The sequence below is a fragment of the Eretmochelys imbricata genome, chromosome 2 (assembly GCF_965152235.1).
Source record: "Eretmochelys imbricata isolate rEreImb1 chromosome 2, rEreImb1.hap1, whole genome shotgun sequence".
In the NCBI taxonomy this organism is placed as follows: Eukaryota; Metazoa; Chordata; order Testudines; family Cheloniidae; genus Eretmochelys; species Eretmochelys imbricata.
The window spans coordinates 192,562,159-192,578,939 of NC_135573.1; the positions used below are offsets into that span (position 1 = coordinate 192,562,159).

The window sequence follows — 16,781 nt, forward strand, 5'->3', positions numbered from 1 at the left end:
ACTGGCCTTGTGCATGGCTAGGCACTCTAACTTTGCGGAAGTTCCCTGTAAACAACGGTAATGGTTCACCATCTGACTTTTGGTAATTCCTCACTGAAATACGATACTGACATACATTCCTTCCCTTTACTCAGGAAAAGGTCAGGCCTACACAAACCTGAGATTAGTTACAATGAGGGAAATGTATCCTTATGCAGAGGCCCCAGCACAAGGTTTATGAGCTACTAAAGTTCCTCTCCAGCACTCAAAATAGGACATAAGTAGAGTACAGGTCTTGTGTTGACCCTCTGCATCAGGGTGAATGCATCCCACTGGGCAACGCAATCTTTAGTAAAGATTAAGCATTAAAGGAATGCAAGCAGAGCAGTCATTGTCAGAGTATTATAAGGAAGTACATAACTTTGCAAACCTCCTTTTGTTCAATCTACATGTGTTTTCTTTTATTCACGTAAGAAACATTTCTCTTTCTCCCTTTTAAAGTTGATGTACCCTAATTATGGTACCATGGAGCATAATAAGGAAAAATCCTGGACATACTTAACATATGTGAGGCTTGAACATTCTTCAATGAGTCTTGCAACGTATTTGGCTCCAACATCAGTAATTTGGTTGTTGTACAAGCTTAAAGAAAAATCACATTAGTAAAAACAGATTATTTTTGCTGTTACCTGAATATACACAACCTGGATATTTTTGATACACACAGAGTATCTATCTTTATGAGGGTCCTGTACAAAGATTTAAATATTTATTTTTATATTTAAAAAGAAGTAAATGAGCTCTTCCAGCAAACCTAGCTGCCATTTTTTGGTGTCAATATGAAAATACTTTTATGTAAAAGTTAATGACCCAGTAACCACGCAAAATATGTGCTCATTCTTTTATTAGATTCATAAAAGCTCTCTGAAACACATCCTGTTCCTTTCATTGCAAGGTTAGATTATTGAGTAGGTACACTGGGAATAGGGCATTGGTGGAAGGAGGTAATTCTTGGGACTTAAGTTCATTTTTCATAAAGTAATTTTTATGCCACTATTTAACCAAAAGTAGCGAGTAAAGGCTAACAAGCCCACCACCCCAAACTTGACAAAAAACTAATTTTCTTTTAGGTCTTTAAGGAAATCGCTGCTTCCTGCATGGGTAAGTGTGGTTATACAAAAGAATCCAATAAATATGACCCCTTGAAAGTTGACCCTTCCACTCCTCTTCTCTCTTGTAAGCCATATTTACTTTGTATAGAAGAAAGAAATTACTTAACTAGAGGTGGATAAAGACAGAGGAGGTCAGGTACGAGCTGCAAAATTGAACACATCTGATCAGCATTGCAACATGAGCAAGCTTTGCCGTTTGTAGGAATCCATCCTGTGATCAAGGACACAAGGGTTTCTTCAGGTATGTTGGCAACAAGAAGAAAGCCAAGGAAAGTGTGGGCCCCTTACTGAATGAGGGAGGCAACCTAGTGACAGAGGATGTGGAAAAAGCTAATGTACTCAATGCTTTTTTTGCCTCTGTCTTCACGAACAAGGTCAGCTCCCAGACTGCTGCGCTGGGCAACACAGCATGGGGAGTAGGTGGCCAGCCCTCTGTGGAGAAAGAAGTGGTTTGGGACTATTTAGAAAAGCTGGACGTGCACAAGTCCATGGGGCCGGATGCGTTGCATCCGAGAGTGCTAAAGGAGTTGGCGGCTGTGATTGCAGAGCCATTGGCCATTAACTTTGAAAACTCATGGCGATCGGGGGAAGTCCCGGACGACTGGAAAAAGGCTAATGTAGTGCCCATCTTTAAAAAAGGGAAGAAGAAGGATCCTGGGAACTACAGGCCAGTCAGCCTCACCTCAGTCCCCGGAAAAATCATGGAGCAGGTCCTCAAGGAATCAATCTTGAAGCACTTACATGAGAGGAAAGTGATCAGGAACAGTCAGCATGGACTCACCAAGGGAAGGTCATGCCTGACTAATCTAATCGCCTTCTATGATGAGATTACTGGTTCTGTGGATGAAGGGAAAGCAGTGGATGTATCATTTCTTGACTTTAGCAAAGCTTTTGACACGGTCTCCCACAGTATTCTTGTCAGCAAGTTAAAGAAGTATAGGCTGGATGAATGCACTATAAGGTGGGTAGAAAGTTGGCTAGATTGTCGGGCTCAACGGATAGTGATCAATGGCTCCATGTCTAGATGGCAGCCGGTATCAAGTGGAGTGCCCCAAGGGTCGGTCCTGGGGCCGGTTTTGTTCAATATCTTCATAAATGATCTGGAGGATGGTGTGGATTGCACTCTCAGCAAATTTGCGGACGATACTAAACTGGGAGGAGTGGTAGATACGCTGGAGGGGAGGGATAGGATACAGAAGGACCTAGACAAATTGGAGGATTGGGCCAAAAGAAATCTGATGAGGTTCAATAAGGATAAGTGCAGGGTCCTGCACTTAGGACGGAAGAATCCAATGCACCGCTACAGACTAGGGACCGAATGGCTAGGCAGCAGTTCTGCGGAAAAGGACCTAGGGGTGACAGTGGACGAGAAGCTGGATATGAGTCAACAGTGTGCCCTTGTTGCCAAGAAGGCCAATGGCATTTTGGGATGTATAAGTAGGGGCATAGCCAGCAGATCGAGGGATGTGATCGTTCCCCTCTATTTGACATTGGTGAGGCCTCATCTGGAAAACTGTGTCCAGTTTTGGGCCCCACACTACAAGAAGGATGTGGAAAAATTGGAGAGAGTCCAGCGAAGGGCACCAAAGATGATTAGGGGTCTAGAACACATGACTTATGAGGAGAGGCCGAGGGAACTGGGATTGTTTAGTCTGCAGAAGAGAAGAATGAGGGGGGCTTTGATAGCTGCTTTCAACTACCTGAGAGGTGGTTCCAGAGAGGATGGTTCTAGACTATTCTCAGTGGTAGAAGAGGACAGGACAAGGAGTAATGGTCTCAAGTCGCAGTGGGGGAGGTTTAGGTTGGATATTAGGAAAAACTTTTTCACTATGAGGGTGGTGAAACACTGGAATGCGTTACCTAGGGAGGTGGTAGAATCTCCTTCCTTAGAAGTTTTTAAGGTCAGGCTTGACAAAGCCCTGGCTGGGATGATTTAATTGGGGATTGGTCCTGCTTTGAGCAGGGGGTTGGACTAGATGACCTCCTGAGGTCCCTTCCAACCCTGATATTCTATGATTCTATGACAGGAGAAGAACTGTTGTATGGGGGACTGGCTGTCCCTGTCCCGCTCCGGCCGTGCTGTCACACAGATACCTGCATCACATCTCACTACACTATGCCACAAAACGATGCCTTACAAAACCTGCCATGTTCAGATTCAGTAAACTAAGGGTATGTCTACATTGCGATAAAAGATCCGTGGGCACAGTTGTGGCTGGCCTGGGTCAGCTGACTCACGCTCCAGGGGCTCAGGCTGCAGGGCTATAAAATTGCAGTGTAAACATTCAGGCTCAGGTGGTGCCCTGCGACCCCAAGTCAGCTGACCTGGGCCAGCCCCAGGTCTTTTACTGCAATGTAGACATACCCTAAAGGGGCCTGGGTTTCCTTCCTGTACTTGCTAGTGTTCCAACTGTTAGTGTTGAGGGACCATTCAGGATGAAAGGTGCTGTAATGTAACAATTATCTCTTGTGCTGTTCCGAACTGATACATACCCCAGGAAAGTCACAATTTTGTACTTGGAGAGCTCATCATATAGTACTCTTACTCCATGATCTGTGATCTGATTAACACTCAGCCTGAAAGAAGAAAGAAGGGAATCGATGGCTGATTGGTCAGATTATGAAGGGTTCACCAGCCACAGGATATTCTATGGCCTCCTCTTCATAGATTGCTGGAGATGTACACATTTTCCTCTGACATTTTAACAGAGCATCAGACCTTAATATATTAAGGCCATTAACAGAAATGTTAATTCAGTTTTTAAAACTTTCACTTTAAAAAAATAGAGCTCCCACCTAATGCTCTGTATGCTGTACACAGAATTAAAAACAAAAAAATTCAGTAGATCAACAGACCACAGATAGATCCCCGTTTTCCCACAGTTTATTATAATTACAGGAGATGTTCTACTTGGCATCCCCACAACGATACCTATTCCAGCAAAACCCAGCTCCTCAACGGGCCACCAGTCATCTCACCATCCCTCCCCATACTCAGTGAAAGGCTAGAAAACAGGCAAGTATAGAAGCACGTTCTGAAAGCCATGACATATATGCTCTAGTGAACTGTGATCAAAACACAGAATTTCCATCCCATAGGAAATTTAGAAATTTCTTTTTTGCCCTGAATTGTGACACAAAGTCAAAACACTGAATTTTTTCATGAAACAAAATACTCCAAAATATTTTGTTTCAGAAAAATCAGAACATCTTAAACTTTTTTTTTATATTATAAATTTATAATACAAAAGTTGAAGGAATAAAGATGAATTGTTTTGACCTAATCAAAATGAATAGTTTAGAAGTTTTTCTGTTAAACGTAATCAAAAATCGACATGTTTCTGTGAAACATTTCGATTTCAAGCAATCCGCATTTTCTGACATAAAACTGATCCGCTGGAAAATTTTTGACCAGTGCCATTCCTGAAGCAAGCTCCAATGCCAAGGATTTGTCTACATAGCTGCACGCCCTAGGGGTGTGAATTGTAGAGCACACTAACAGGTTGTGCTGTAACTGCCCCATGCAGATCCTGCTGACATAAATTAAAAGATTATGAGAAGCAGGTAGCTTTCATGCTAGCAGGGTCTGCACGGGGCAGTTACAGCACAACCTGTTTGCATGCTATGCAATTCACAACCCCAGAGTCCACGCTGTGGTGCCATGCAGACAAGCCTTAAGAACACCCTGCCGCCAAACCACTCCTGCTTTTTCCAGGAGATTGGTAGCTTGCTCACTCTGAGATGCATTGATCGGTAGAGGGAATCTGGCTCAATTTCTACAGATCAGAGGAGTCTGCTTCTTTTCAAATTACTCACTGTGAAATTAGGTTTGGGTTGTTACAAATGTCATTTTCTGTCCTACAGGAATTAACAAATGGAAATGATAGTCCTCATGCCAGGATGAGCCATATTAACACAAAAGGCACACTGCTCTGATCAGCAGTTGCTCTGAATGGCAGATTCCTCCCGCTGCCATATTTTGAAGCCAGGACAGGCTCTAGCAAATTTTCATGTAAGGGAAGTACTACCAGCAAGTACTTCTCCTTCCCTGCTCCCCCCACCCCACCTCCTGTGTTTTCTTCACAGAACCTGGCCCACTTTCAAGACATAATCTGAGATGGACCCAAATCAAGACCACAGACCTAAACACCCCGAACTTCTGGTGGCATTTTTTGCAATCTGGATTCAAAATTCACACAGCTGTTCCCTATTGCTATCCTACCTTACACACACACACACCCCACCCAAAAAGATCTGAAATCGGCAAACTCTGGAACGTTCAAAATTCTGATCCAAATTTTCAGGGCTTTGGAGCAGAGCAGCTCCGGACCAGTGGAGCTGCAGGTTTTTGCCTGGAGCTGGAGCGGAGCCGGAGCACAACTCCAAAGCCCTGCAAATTTTGCTGCTTGGGGCTGCCTCCTCTTAAGTTACTGAGGTGATCGTTCTGAAACAAGGCTTTAAAAGCCGAACACAGTTTATTTCCAGGAGCACAAGATGCCTTTAGCCCTCTCAAGCGCTAAAGAGTTTCTGTAAGTTTAATGCTTATATTGTGTAATAAATCGAAGATAAACAGTCACGTGGCACAACATCCTACCTGATCACTGCAAGCTTGTTAAAACAAGGTTGAAGTTGTTTTACTCCATAGTCATTGATATTATTGTTGTCTAGATCCAGACCCAGATGCTTCTGAAAGTGCTGCATCACAAAGGAAATGGCGCTGCAGTCTGCCGAATACGCATTGCAATAGGTGAGTTTGATGTAGTTGGCCCTCATGCCCCTGACAGTCAGCTTGGCTAGTTTTTCACTTTGAGTCTCATAAATGCACCTCAGCATCCAAACAAAATTGGGCATGACCTGAATCTGTTTATAACCCTTAAGTCTTGCCCGCATCAGGCTCTGCATTTGAAATTTCATGCTTTCTAAGAGATATGTAATGAGCGCATTTCTTTTCCTCTTAATGGCTGCAGGTGAAACTAAATGTCTGATGAGCTTCTCCTTGTCTTTGGAAAGCAGACCACAGAGGAAAAGATTGGTGAAGTGAAAATGTTCTTTATTTCGGAAAGGATCTTCTCCTATAGGGCATTTGCGCAACCAGGAAATAGGGAGACAAGTAGAGTGAGCAGTGTCAGTGGAAGAGCACTCTGAGAAAAACTTCAGTAACTCCTTTGTACCCAATTTCTCTTCAGTAACTAGGAACAAAGCTGTGAAAAAAGACTGCAGGGTCAAGTGCAAGAACTCACAGGAGGACTGGTCTCCATAGCCACCACAGTCATGAACCGTCCTGAGGAATCCCAGGTGCAAATCCTGCTCTGACACGTTCAAGGATGTGACTTCCTCCTGGTCAAAGATAAAGAGAGACTTCTCCATCCCCATGTGTGCTATTGTACCCAAAGAGAACAGAGTTTCCTTTTTCGACCTGAATGTCTCCACTTGGCTCCTGGTGTTCTTCTTCAGCAAATTTGTTTTCAGAGTTCGGTTCAAGTGAACTTCAGTCATGAGCAAAAAAACATCTGTGAGTGTAACTGAGTAGTTTGGAAGCTCATGACTGTCGAACATGGAACGGAGGAGTTCAAAACATTTAAAGATAATCCAACAAAACAAAGGCACTGAACACAAACTGCAGAGACTGGGGTTTGCTTCCAGCTGGTTCGACATCAATACCCGACACTCCTCATCTCTGAAGAAATTCTTAGTGTATTCCTTCAGGTTACTGCTGGAAAACCCTCGGAGCAGTACTTTCTTCCTAATGATGTTTTGATGGATCTCAGTTCCTGTCCTTGCTGTCAGAACTTTCCTGGATCCCTTAAGAACCTTTCCGCTGAGAAGATTCACCAACAGGGCAAGAGGGTGGGTAGGTTCATTGGGTGAGCAGATCTCGGGGATGCTGCTCAGGTCAAAGTCGGAATGGATCTCATCAAAACCATCAAATGTGAAAAGGGCTGTATGAGGGAAGTGCAGGATGTGGTTGAATACCTCCTCGGGGTCCTGATCTGGGTAACAGTTGTATTTGAACAGGAGATCCTTCAAACAGATGGCTTCATTCTCCTTAAAACAGCTAAACATCCTGCACCTGAACCGGAAGAAAAATTTGGCACCTACATCCAATTCGCCTCTGGCCCAAAGATTTTGCATCTTTTGTAGCAAAATGGATTTTCCAATACCTGCATCACCAAAGATGTAGATCGTCTCTCCATCTTCGTTAATTAACCCAATTCTATCATCAAACAGATCTTCTAAGCGGCTCACCTTGCCTAGGCTCTCATTGGTATAACTGACCAGCTCTATAAGACTAGCAGCATAGGTTTCCTCGAGAAGCATTTCCTCCTTCTGAGCATACGACATAACAAACTTTGTGTCTCGTGCCAATTCATATTTGAGTTTCTGACGGTACCTGCTGACTAAAGAGAGAATTAATTATTAAAAGAGATCGACTCTAACATAAGGGCTACAGTACAGAAAGTCTTGCCATGCTTCGGAACTAAGGAGGAATGACTGGCTATATGCAAACGCTTATGCCTGTGGCTCTTAGGTATATAAGAGTTTTAGGCTACAGCTAACTCCTTCCTACATTTTATCAAATACATGCTGTCTTGAAGTTGCCTCTCTAGAAACAGGGGGGAAATGGTGAGACTTTTGATATTGTACAGTTTCTAGAGAGGCAACGTCAGGGCCCTCAGAGAGGCTCTTTGGGTTTTTTCAATGACAAGTAGTGTTTCTCTGGAGGGGAAACAACTTTTTTTTTCTTCTTTGCATGTGTCCAGCACAAATCTGAGAGAGAGGCACTAGCAAAGCTCCTGTCAGGATAAGAAAGATAATTTCTGCTTAGCAACATTTTCCAACTGCATGCTTTATTTTCTGGATAGTCATGAATTGGCTAACAGGTTTGGGTGTGATTTCTCAGTCCAAAGGAACAAACTAAGAGCAGTTATTTTTACAGCATCAGGTACTTTCTACATGCCAAGTTAAAAGATTAGGACGATTGCAAAGATCTGATTGCTAGCTGTTCCTGAGTGCCTTTAGAATTCCTGGCTCACAATGCTTTCCCCACAGTCTTGACCTGGTGTAATTACATTTTACAGGCTCAAGAGGGCTTTTTTGCCAGTACTTTGATAGGATGCTGCCTAGGACATGGTGCTGGTGATTCAGCTGGAAACCCGCTTCCCTTGCGGACAGTACTGACCCAGTGGCACAGCACTGTATTAGGGGGCACTGTGTTGCTTGATGCTGCCATCTTTTGGATGAGGCCTAAAGACCCCACCGCCCTTTCTTCAAAGGTCAGGATGTCCAAGCCATAGACAATTTAGATGGTTACCCTCTTCCCTGTAAGTTTCCCTGGCAGTTTCAGTTAACTGAAAAAAGAAAAGGAGGACTTGTGGCACCTTAGAGACTAACCAATTTATTTGAGCATGAGCTTTCGTGAGCTACAGCTCACTTCATCGGATGCATACGGCTGTTACTCTGAAACCTGTCAGTTAACTGAGTTGTTCTTAGAGCTGCAGGGTTAGAAGGGACAGCAAGGGTCATCTAGTCTAACCCCCTGCCAAGATGCAGGATTTGTTGTGTCTAAACCATCCAAGACAGATGTCAACCCAGCCTCCTTTTGAAAACCTCCAGTGAAGGAGCTTCCACAACCTCCCTAGGCAGTCTGTTCCATTGTCCTACTGTTCTTACAGTTTGGAAGTTTTCCCTGAGATTTAATCTAAACCTGCTATGCTATGCTATTTGAACCCATTGCCTCTTGCCCTGCCCTCAACGGCAAGAAAGAACAAATTTTCTCCATCTTTTTTATGGCAACATTTCAAGTATTTGGAGACTGCTATCATGTCCCCGCTTAGTCTCCTCTTTTTCAAACTAAACATACCCAGTTCCTTCAGCCTTTGCTCATATGTCTTGAGTTCCATCCCCTTGAGCATCTTTGTCACTCATTGCTCCTTGCCTATTTGTTAGTTTGTTAATAATCATCATCATCATCCCAGGCTCTAGGCACCTCAACAGATTAAAAAACAATTTATAGAATAATAAAAACCATAACCACTGGGCAATGCTCCTGTGTTTTCATTGCAAAGGAGTCTACATTTCAGAAGGGGGTGGGGGGTAAGAGTCTTGTATTTATAGTCTGGAAAATGCTTTGGCATCCTTTGAGATGAAGGGCTGTCTAAAAATGTGATATTTGAACTTTAATAATATAACTAAAAATCTACTGTCACTTTGCCAAAGATAATCACAGAGCAGTTATTTTGTGCCGTGTGTTAAAGACTAATCAGTTCTAGGGCTGATCGGAGACGGGGATGCAACACTATTGGATATATAAAAAACAAACAAATAAAAGCTACGTATACAAAATATACACGTTCAATTAAACCCTCAGGGCTGTATTCCAATATTGTGGCTGGGCTGCTGTCAGGCTACACTTAATGTTAAGATATTTCAGCTAGCAGCTGAGTGTTTACATAGTCGTTTTCTTTGGCTGCTTTTGCACAAACCCTACAGAGTGCATGTGTTTCTTGTTATTTAATGCACAATAGAAGCATAGAATATCAGGGTTGGAAGGGACCTCAGGAGGTCATCTAGTCCAACCCCCTGCTCAAAGCAGGACCAATCCCCAATTTTTGCCCCAGATCCCAAATGGCCCCCTCAAGGATTGAACTCACAACCCTGGGTTTAGCAAGCCACTGCTCAAACCACTGAGCTATCCCTCCCCCCACAAAGACTGTGAATGGCTAGCCAACTACAAAAGCAGTTTCTTCTCCCTTGGTGTTCACACCTCAACTGCTAGAAGAGGGCCTCATCCTCCCTGATTGAACTAACCTCGTTATCCCTAGCCTGATTCTTGCTTGCATATTTATTCCTGCCTCTGGAAATTTCCACTACATGCATCCAGCAAAGTGGGTATTCACCCACGAAAGCTCATGCTCCAATACATCTGTTAGTCTACAAGGTGCCACAGGACTCTTTGCCTCTTTTTAGAGATGATCCTAGATACACAGCTCACTGCATTCTTATCACAGGATTACCTGGTTAGAACCTCTTATCTATAAGGGTAATTCAGGAGTCATGGTGGCATACTACTCAAGCTCCACCTACAATCCCAGGACGTTTTTGCAAAAACAACTGAAAGTGAAATAGTTAATGCTGATGCTTAAACTGCTGTCATTAGGTTACATGGTTAAAATGAAAGCTCCAGTTAACCTGAAAATGCTGATCTGATGTTGTGATACTCTGTACCCCAAAGCAGCACCCTAACACCCCATATTTATCATGGTGATAGGTTTTGCACAAAGTATGCCTTGTGTGATATCATTTTAAAAGTCTTGATTTGTTGAATATTACATCCTGTTGGATTGTATGTGCTATCACTGTATGTGAAGTTACAAAGTTTTGCTATGTGTGTGTTACTTAAATACGTTGTAAGATTGGAAACACCTACAACCAGTCTTTCAGGTACAACAATGGAGCAGCCAGACACTGATGATGGCCCATTAAGGGGAATCCACACTCATCAGGACTACACCAAGAACTGTATACAGCGGAGACATCCCAGAGAAAGCACATAGACAATGGAGATTGCTTGACTCACATCATAGCAAAAGATCTTTCCAACAAGCTGGAAGTGACACCAGTACTTGGCCTCTCTCCTCCCACAACTCAACACCAGGAAACAAATCTGGAGAACAAAGACTTTGAACAGGGAAGGTGGTCCCAGGCTGAAAAGAGGAATCCCAGCCTGTGTATGAGGGAACTCTCTCATTAGGGTGAGACACTGATTGATTCAAATCCTGTCTATCTTATAGAACTCAGATTGTGATTCTACTTTTATTTCTTAGGTGACCAACTTTGATCTGTACACTCACTATTCATAATCACTTAAAATCTATCTTTCTGTAATTAATAAATCTATTTTATATTCTATCTAAACCAGTGCGTTTTGGATGAAGCGCTTGGGAAATTTGCTCAGTAAAAAGAGCTGGTGCATGTCCTCTCCACATTGAGGGAAGGGCAGACTGGGTAATAAACTCACACTGGCCGGGCTTCTAACAAGGGCAAGACAGTACGGCTCTGGGGTCCTAGGCTGGGGAGCTGTGGGGAATTAGCTGGAGCCTCTCTATTGTTAGTTCATGAGTGGCTGGGGAAAGCATTCATGTAACTCAGCTGGGTGTGTCCCTGCCTGTGGATAGCTGTATACATGCAGGACCTGGAGCGGTTTGCAGCTTGTCACAGCATCACAGTGTGAGAGGGAATCCAGGTTGGTGGGACAGAGGGCTCAGCGGTATCCCAGTTCCAGGTTGCACTGCAGGGAACCTGTCACAGACGTACCACAGTGTAGCTGTTTCATCTGACTCCCTGGTAAGCTTTTTGAAATGTTTCCTTTTTCCCCCCTCCTGGCTTCAGTAAGGTAGCTCTCTCATTATTTTGTTTTAAGTATTTTTTATTTAAAAGTTGCCCATAGCTGATCACTAAAACCGAGTACTTTTGGAGTGAATTAATTTCAAATATTTAAATGGGAGTGGTACACATGACTGTACTGCTTGCAGCGCTATGCGGGGAGGACTAAGGTGACTTTAATCCACCTGTATTCCCTCATGATTCTGCCATGCTTTGGGGTCTAAAATGGCCTTCAGCATAACTTACTTAGATAACAGAGGGCGCTGTTCTAAGTTCCAGAAGCCTGTCTCAGCACCATGCAGGATCCCCACAGTGCTGCATTCTAGATGCTCTGCCCCCTATATACCTTTGTAAAGAGGCCTGTATAAGGAAGCCTACAGCTGCCCTACACAATGCATTCACCATGGTATTTTCCCTAGCTGGCGCTCTGGTTTCTACAGATCCTGTATGTTGCCACAGACAATAGTAGGGGGGGATAAAAATCTCACCCCATATTACTCAGACTGAAAACAAGAACCACAATGTAGGGTTTATCCCTGGTTACATATTTTTAAAGCTTGATTCCTGAGGCTGGGAAAATCAGGACAAACAGTGAGGCTAATCAATAGACAAAATTAACCTGGTTAATATTAACACACATTTCTCTGGAGACATGTTTTCTACAGAGAATTGACTTGCATATTGGCTCTTACACCTCTTCCTACCTGGATCTGTATTTACAACAGGTTTATTTTGAATATTCTGTGAAGGGTGGAAATCTATTTCATCCAACCAAGGCTGTAGTTCATAATACGCATCAGAGACCTCTTGCAGGATGTAGATGAAATATTCTGAAACTTCTTCTCCTTTGCTTTGAACCAGATCCAGAATTTTACGAACCTGAAGAAATACCATGTAGAATGTTAGCAATACATAGGATTGTGGATCAGTTACATTTATGAAATGCTTTGAGATGCTTCAGGATTGGAAATGGGACCCCAATCAAAGCCTAGAGTCTACTTTCCCAAGCTGGGATGTCAGAATCTGGATCTGAACCTGAACTATCCCAAACTTCAGTGTGTTTGTTTGGATTCTGGCATTACAAAGAGGCTGGATCTGCAACTCTGGTTTGATCTGGTTTGGATCAGAGGTTTTAATTTGGGCTCAACACTACAGCTACTGTATGTACATAGACCAGCCATAAAGATAAGGGACACAGTGCTCCATAGTGTAGAATGCAAAGGAAATTCCTGGTCTGGGTGGTCACCACAGTCATGCAGGAGATTTCAAATCTTGCCCATATTAAATGAAACCAGAGGACTGATTTTTGACCTCCTGGCCTGGTCCTCTGATTTCTGAGGCTAAATTGCATTATTTAATTTTATATCAGAATCTAGCCTGAATAGCAGTGTGGACAGCAGAATGTCTCCCTGGACTTGAATGCAGAACCAAACAAGCACTCTTCCTTCTTTAAGCATAGCAGTTTAACTCTGCCAGGTCACCTCTCCCTGCTCATGCTATGGGGGATTGGGTGGGGGGTGAGAGAGAGCGTGCGTGTGCACGCAATGCTTTATGCCCCTCTCATTCCGCAGCCATAGGAGAGTTAATGTTCACACCCACTAACAAAAGTTTGACTCCAGCTACTAGATGGAAGGGGTTAGGTTTGGTGGGTAGATCTAGAGGGCCAGGGCTAGTTTGATTTTTGTACAATCAGCATGTGACAACCTTAGTGCAAGTGTTTCTAGAGAGTACAGCCTTCATTCTAAGGATACTCCTCCATGGACTGGATTCCATTCCTGCTAGTCACAAGCTCAATTTCTTCAGTAGGCAAAGGACTTCCAAATTCCTTAATCTCTGAGGCAACTTTTCTCTGGCCTCTCATGAGTTAGAGAGCCCACAATGCAGGATAGAATATACCAGAGCACAGCAAAAAGAGGATTTTTAGATATTAGAGACCTTCACCCAAATCCTCTGGTCTGGAAATCTGCACCTTCTCGTTCAGCATCTGCAAAAGTGGGGCAACTCTCTTATGACAGAACATCTATAAAACCTACTTGTAGCCAGCAAACATTCCTCAGACAATCAGTTTTTTCCTTCCACCTCAGATATTCAATAAGAAAACTGTAAATAGGAGATATTCCATGTGAACAAAGCTTACAGTTACAAATCGTTTCAATTCAAAAAGAAAAGGAACAAAGAATGGAGCCCTGGTAAACATAAACGTGGATGGTCGCATCAGGAAACAACTCCAGGGGCTGCATTAGCCTCTTCCACAAAGACCCCTCGATAGTGGGGATTCTCCTTTAAGGAAAATCCTGGTGAAGCGGGGCGTAAGAGGGAGCCATAGGGAAGGAGTTCCTGATAGTTTAGCCCAATGGAACTGCACTGTCAGGAATTTCTATGGGCACAGAGAGGTAATGGATGCATGGGTCCTCCATGCAGACAGGCTGGGCCTCTTGTAGATGCCCATGAACACCACAGGGTCTAGGTATGGTCCTGCAGCTCATTCTCTGGGGTCAAACCCTGCTCCCCTGACAAATAATATGGAGCGGGTGGGGTGGGCTTCACTGGATCCTTCCCTCCAAGCTGCCTCCTGTGGGTTTTTCCATCCCTGAGTTTTCAGTCACTTCTGGCCCCTTCTGCAGGATTCTCTGTGGGAGATCTGGCCCAAAAACTGAACTTCACCCTGGTCCTGTGAAGTACACGTTGCCTCTGCTGAGAGCTCCCCTCTGTAAATGACTGACTGTTTTATTATACTACTGAACAAAAAAAGAACCCAAGATGATCATACAATGCACCACCCTTCAACTCCGAGCTTTGGCTAGCTACACAGAGTAAGCACCACAGTTACAATGTCCATTAACCAACAAGAGTTATTATCCTAGGGAAATCTGCACATTGATGAAGCCCAGGATTCTGCATCTTTTGTCGTTCACTCTTCTCTAGCTGTGACACACATCTGAAACCTCTAAAGCTGCATAACTGGTTCATAAGGGAAGTCAGAGTCAGGTAGTCTATTAAATCACTATAACAGGAAAAAATGCCTAGAACATTTTCTCTTGTGGAAGAATTGGAAACCCAAGCAATTTTTGCTAATATTTGCTCCCAGAGACAGAGATCTAAAACCAAAATGTGTCAGGATATCAAGGTTTTTTCCAATTTCATGAAGAAGGATACAGAATGCACTTAGGTCTTTAAAGAGAAGAGTATTTTAAAATGAACCCTTTCCCCCCTTTAAACTAGGACCAATTTATGATCCCTCCTGTGTCACAGTGAAATAAACTCTGCGTCCCTCTTAAGTATTTTGCAGGGTAACAATGCTCCAAAGAGTACAGGTGTACAATTAAAAATATGCTCATATCACCGATTTTTTGGTAAATTTATGTCCTTAGAGCTTTTCTTATAACTGCACACAAACAGGTTTACAGAGATTAATTGCCAGGGCATGAGGACACAATCCATCTCCCACTAAAATCAGCAGAAAGGCTACCATTGACCTCAGTGGGAGTTGGCTCAAACCCTAAATGAATACTGGGTCTTGATGGTAAAGAAAACAAAATCAGAGTTGGACGACATTGAGTGCTTTTGAAAGTCCCATCCCACAGGGTTTGCTTTTGTAGTTTGACATTCACGTCCTCGGTTTGTTGGTAACCGAGTAGTCTAGCTACCCCATTCCCACCCCCGTGCTGTTAACTGCTCAAATACACCAATGATTTTCAACCCTATATAATGGTCTTGAAACATTAATTTATTTTCCATGTGAATCCAGTGCTTGTCAAAGGTGCTGGACTGGCAGCCTTGCTGCCTGGTGTTCTCTGGTTATCCACAGAGCAAAGATAGCAACTGTGTAAACTTCCTTAGATTGTCTCAGCAATGACCCTCCTCATTGGCAGGGTCACCTCTAGGTGTGAGAGAATTGTTCAGTCACCCTACCCATTCACAGAATCATAGAATAACACGGTTGGAAGGGACCTCAGGAGGTCATCTAGTCCAAACCCCTGCTCAAAGCAGGACCAATCCCCAATTTTTGCCCCAGTTCCCTAAATGGCCCCCTCAAGGATTGAACTTACAACCCTGGGTTTAGCAGGCCAATGCTCAGCCTCTGTGCTGAGCCTACCCTCTAGAGTGCCAACTAGTGGCAGTGATACTTGAGATGGGAACTTAGCCCAATGTGTATCAAACACAATAGAAGTCTGAAAGATAGTTGAGCTAAAGTTACCAGATACACTTCAACTTGTGGGGTTTTACATGGCTAATAAAAAGTTCAAGCTGTCTAGTGAAATAAGGATATACCTTGTCGGCTTGAATAGGAAACTGTGCGGCAATCTCTGCATCTTCAGTAGAGAAGTATTCATTCTTGATCAAGTTGTCAATCAAACACTGGGTGTTTCGGATTTTGCTGACTAAAAGTTCTCGATGTATTTTCAGCAAGTTAAGGAAGGGTGGAGGACTTGATCCAGAGGGTACTTGCTGGATAATCTTTGTATTAGCACAAGACTGACCTTCCATTGTTAAGATAGCAAGAGGCTGCTCCTTCTAACGTCATCTTTGAGCGACTGGAGATTTGCAGCGTGGAATCGGCATGGAGTTTAATTCAAGTGAAACAAAGATTGTTCTTCACACTATTGGACCTGTGCAGATAACAGTAAGGAATATCTATTAAAAGAACATTCAACTGTAGAGACTTACTCCTCAAATACCAATCAAACAAAACATTTCCAGTCTTTCAAGAATACAGTTGCTAATCTCATCTTCCAAGAACACTGGCTTCCTACCCCAGCACCTAAACTCACACTGCTCTTGGCAAAGGGTTACCGAAGGGTCAAGACTAACAAAAGCACACACAGCAGGCTATAATAAAGAGTGTAGTGTATTTTGTCTTGCGCTGCATTGCTGTCAGTTTTATCTGCTGTCCTTTGGTAGAATATCTGATATTATCTTTTTATGCTTCAGCAGATAAGACAGGGCATCTGTCCAAAAGTCTTTGGGAAGGACAGAAAGGAAACAAAGTGATATTGCATCATAATGTACAGATCAGGTCAGTTCTCTTTTACTACAAAAAGTTAAGAATCTGTTTAAAATTTTGCCTACAGACAAGGCCTTGTGAACCTGTGACAGCTTCAGATACATTAAAAATGGGGGAGTTGGCATCTGGGTAGATTTAGGAGGCAACTTGGGGTGGGAAGATCACAGTGTTGGATGTTTCTGCAAAAGCAATCAGCAGTGAAACAATAATGTTGACAATTAAATGATCTCCTGTAGGTTTCA

General features: G+C 43.2%; 1 protein-coding gene across 4 annotated transcripts in view; it reads right to left on the reverse strand.

The window, feature by feature from the left end:
- The window catches only part of NOD1 (nucleotide binding oligomerization domain containing 1), a 45,165-nt gene that overhangs the window by 15,746 nt on the left and 12,638 nt on the right, over positions 1-16,781 (reverse strand). For all 4 annotated transcript variants that reach the window (XR_013345317.1, XR_013345318.1, XM_077811213.1 and 1 more), the window contains exons 2-6: positions 15,807-16,144; positions 12,239-12,413; positions 5,746-7,549; positions 3,645-3,728; positions 538-621 (exon numbers count right to left, since the gene is read on the reverse strand). Coding sequence is in view for 2 of the 4 variants with exons in the window: in XM_077811213.1 (XP_077667339.1) it covers positions 538-621; positions 3,645-3,728; positions 5,746-7,549; positions 12,239-12,413; positions 15,807-16,022 (2,363 nt within the window). In the remaining 2 variants the exon portion in view is untranslated. The remainder of the gene's footprint in view (positions 1-537; positions 622-3,644; positions 3,729-5,745; positions 7,550-12,238; positions 12,414-15,806; positions 16,145-16,781) is intronic.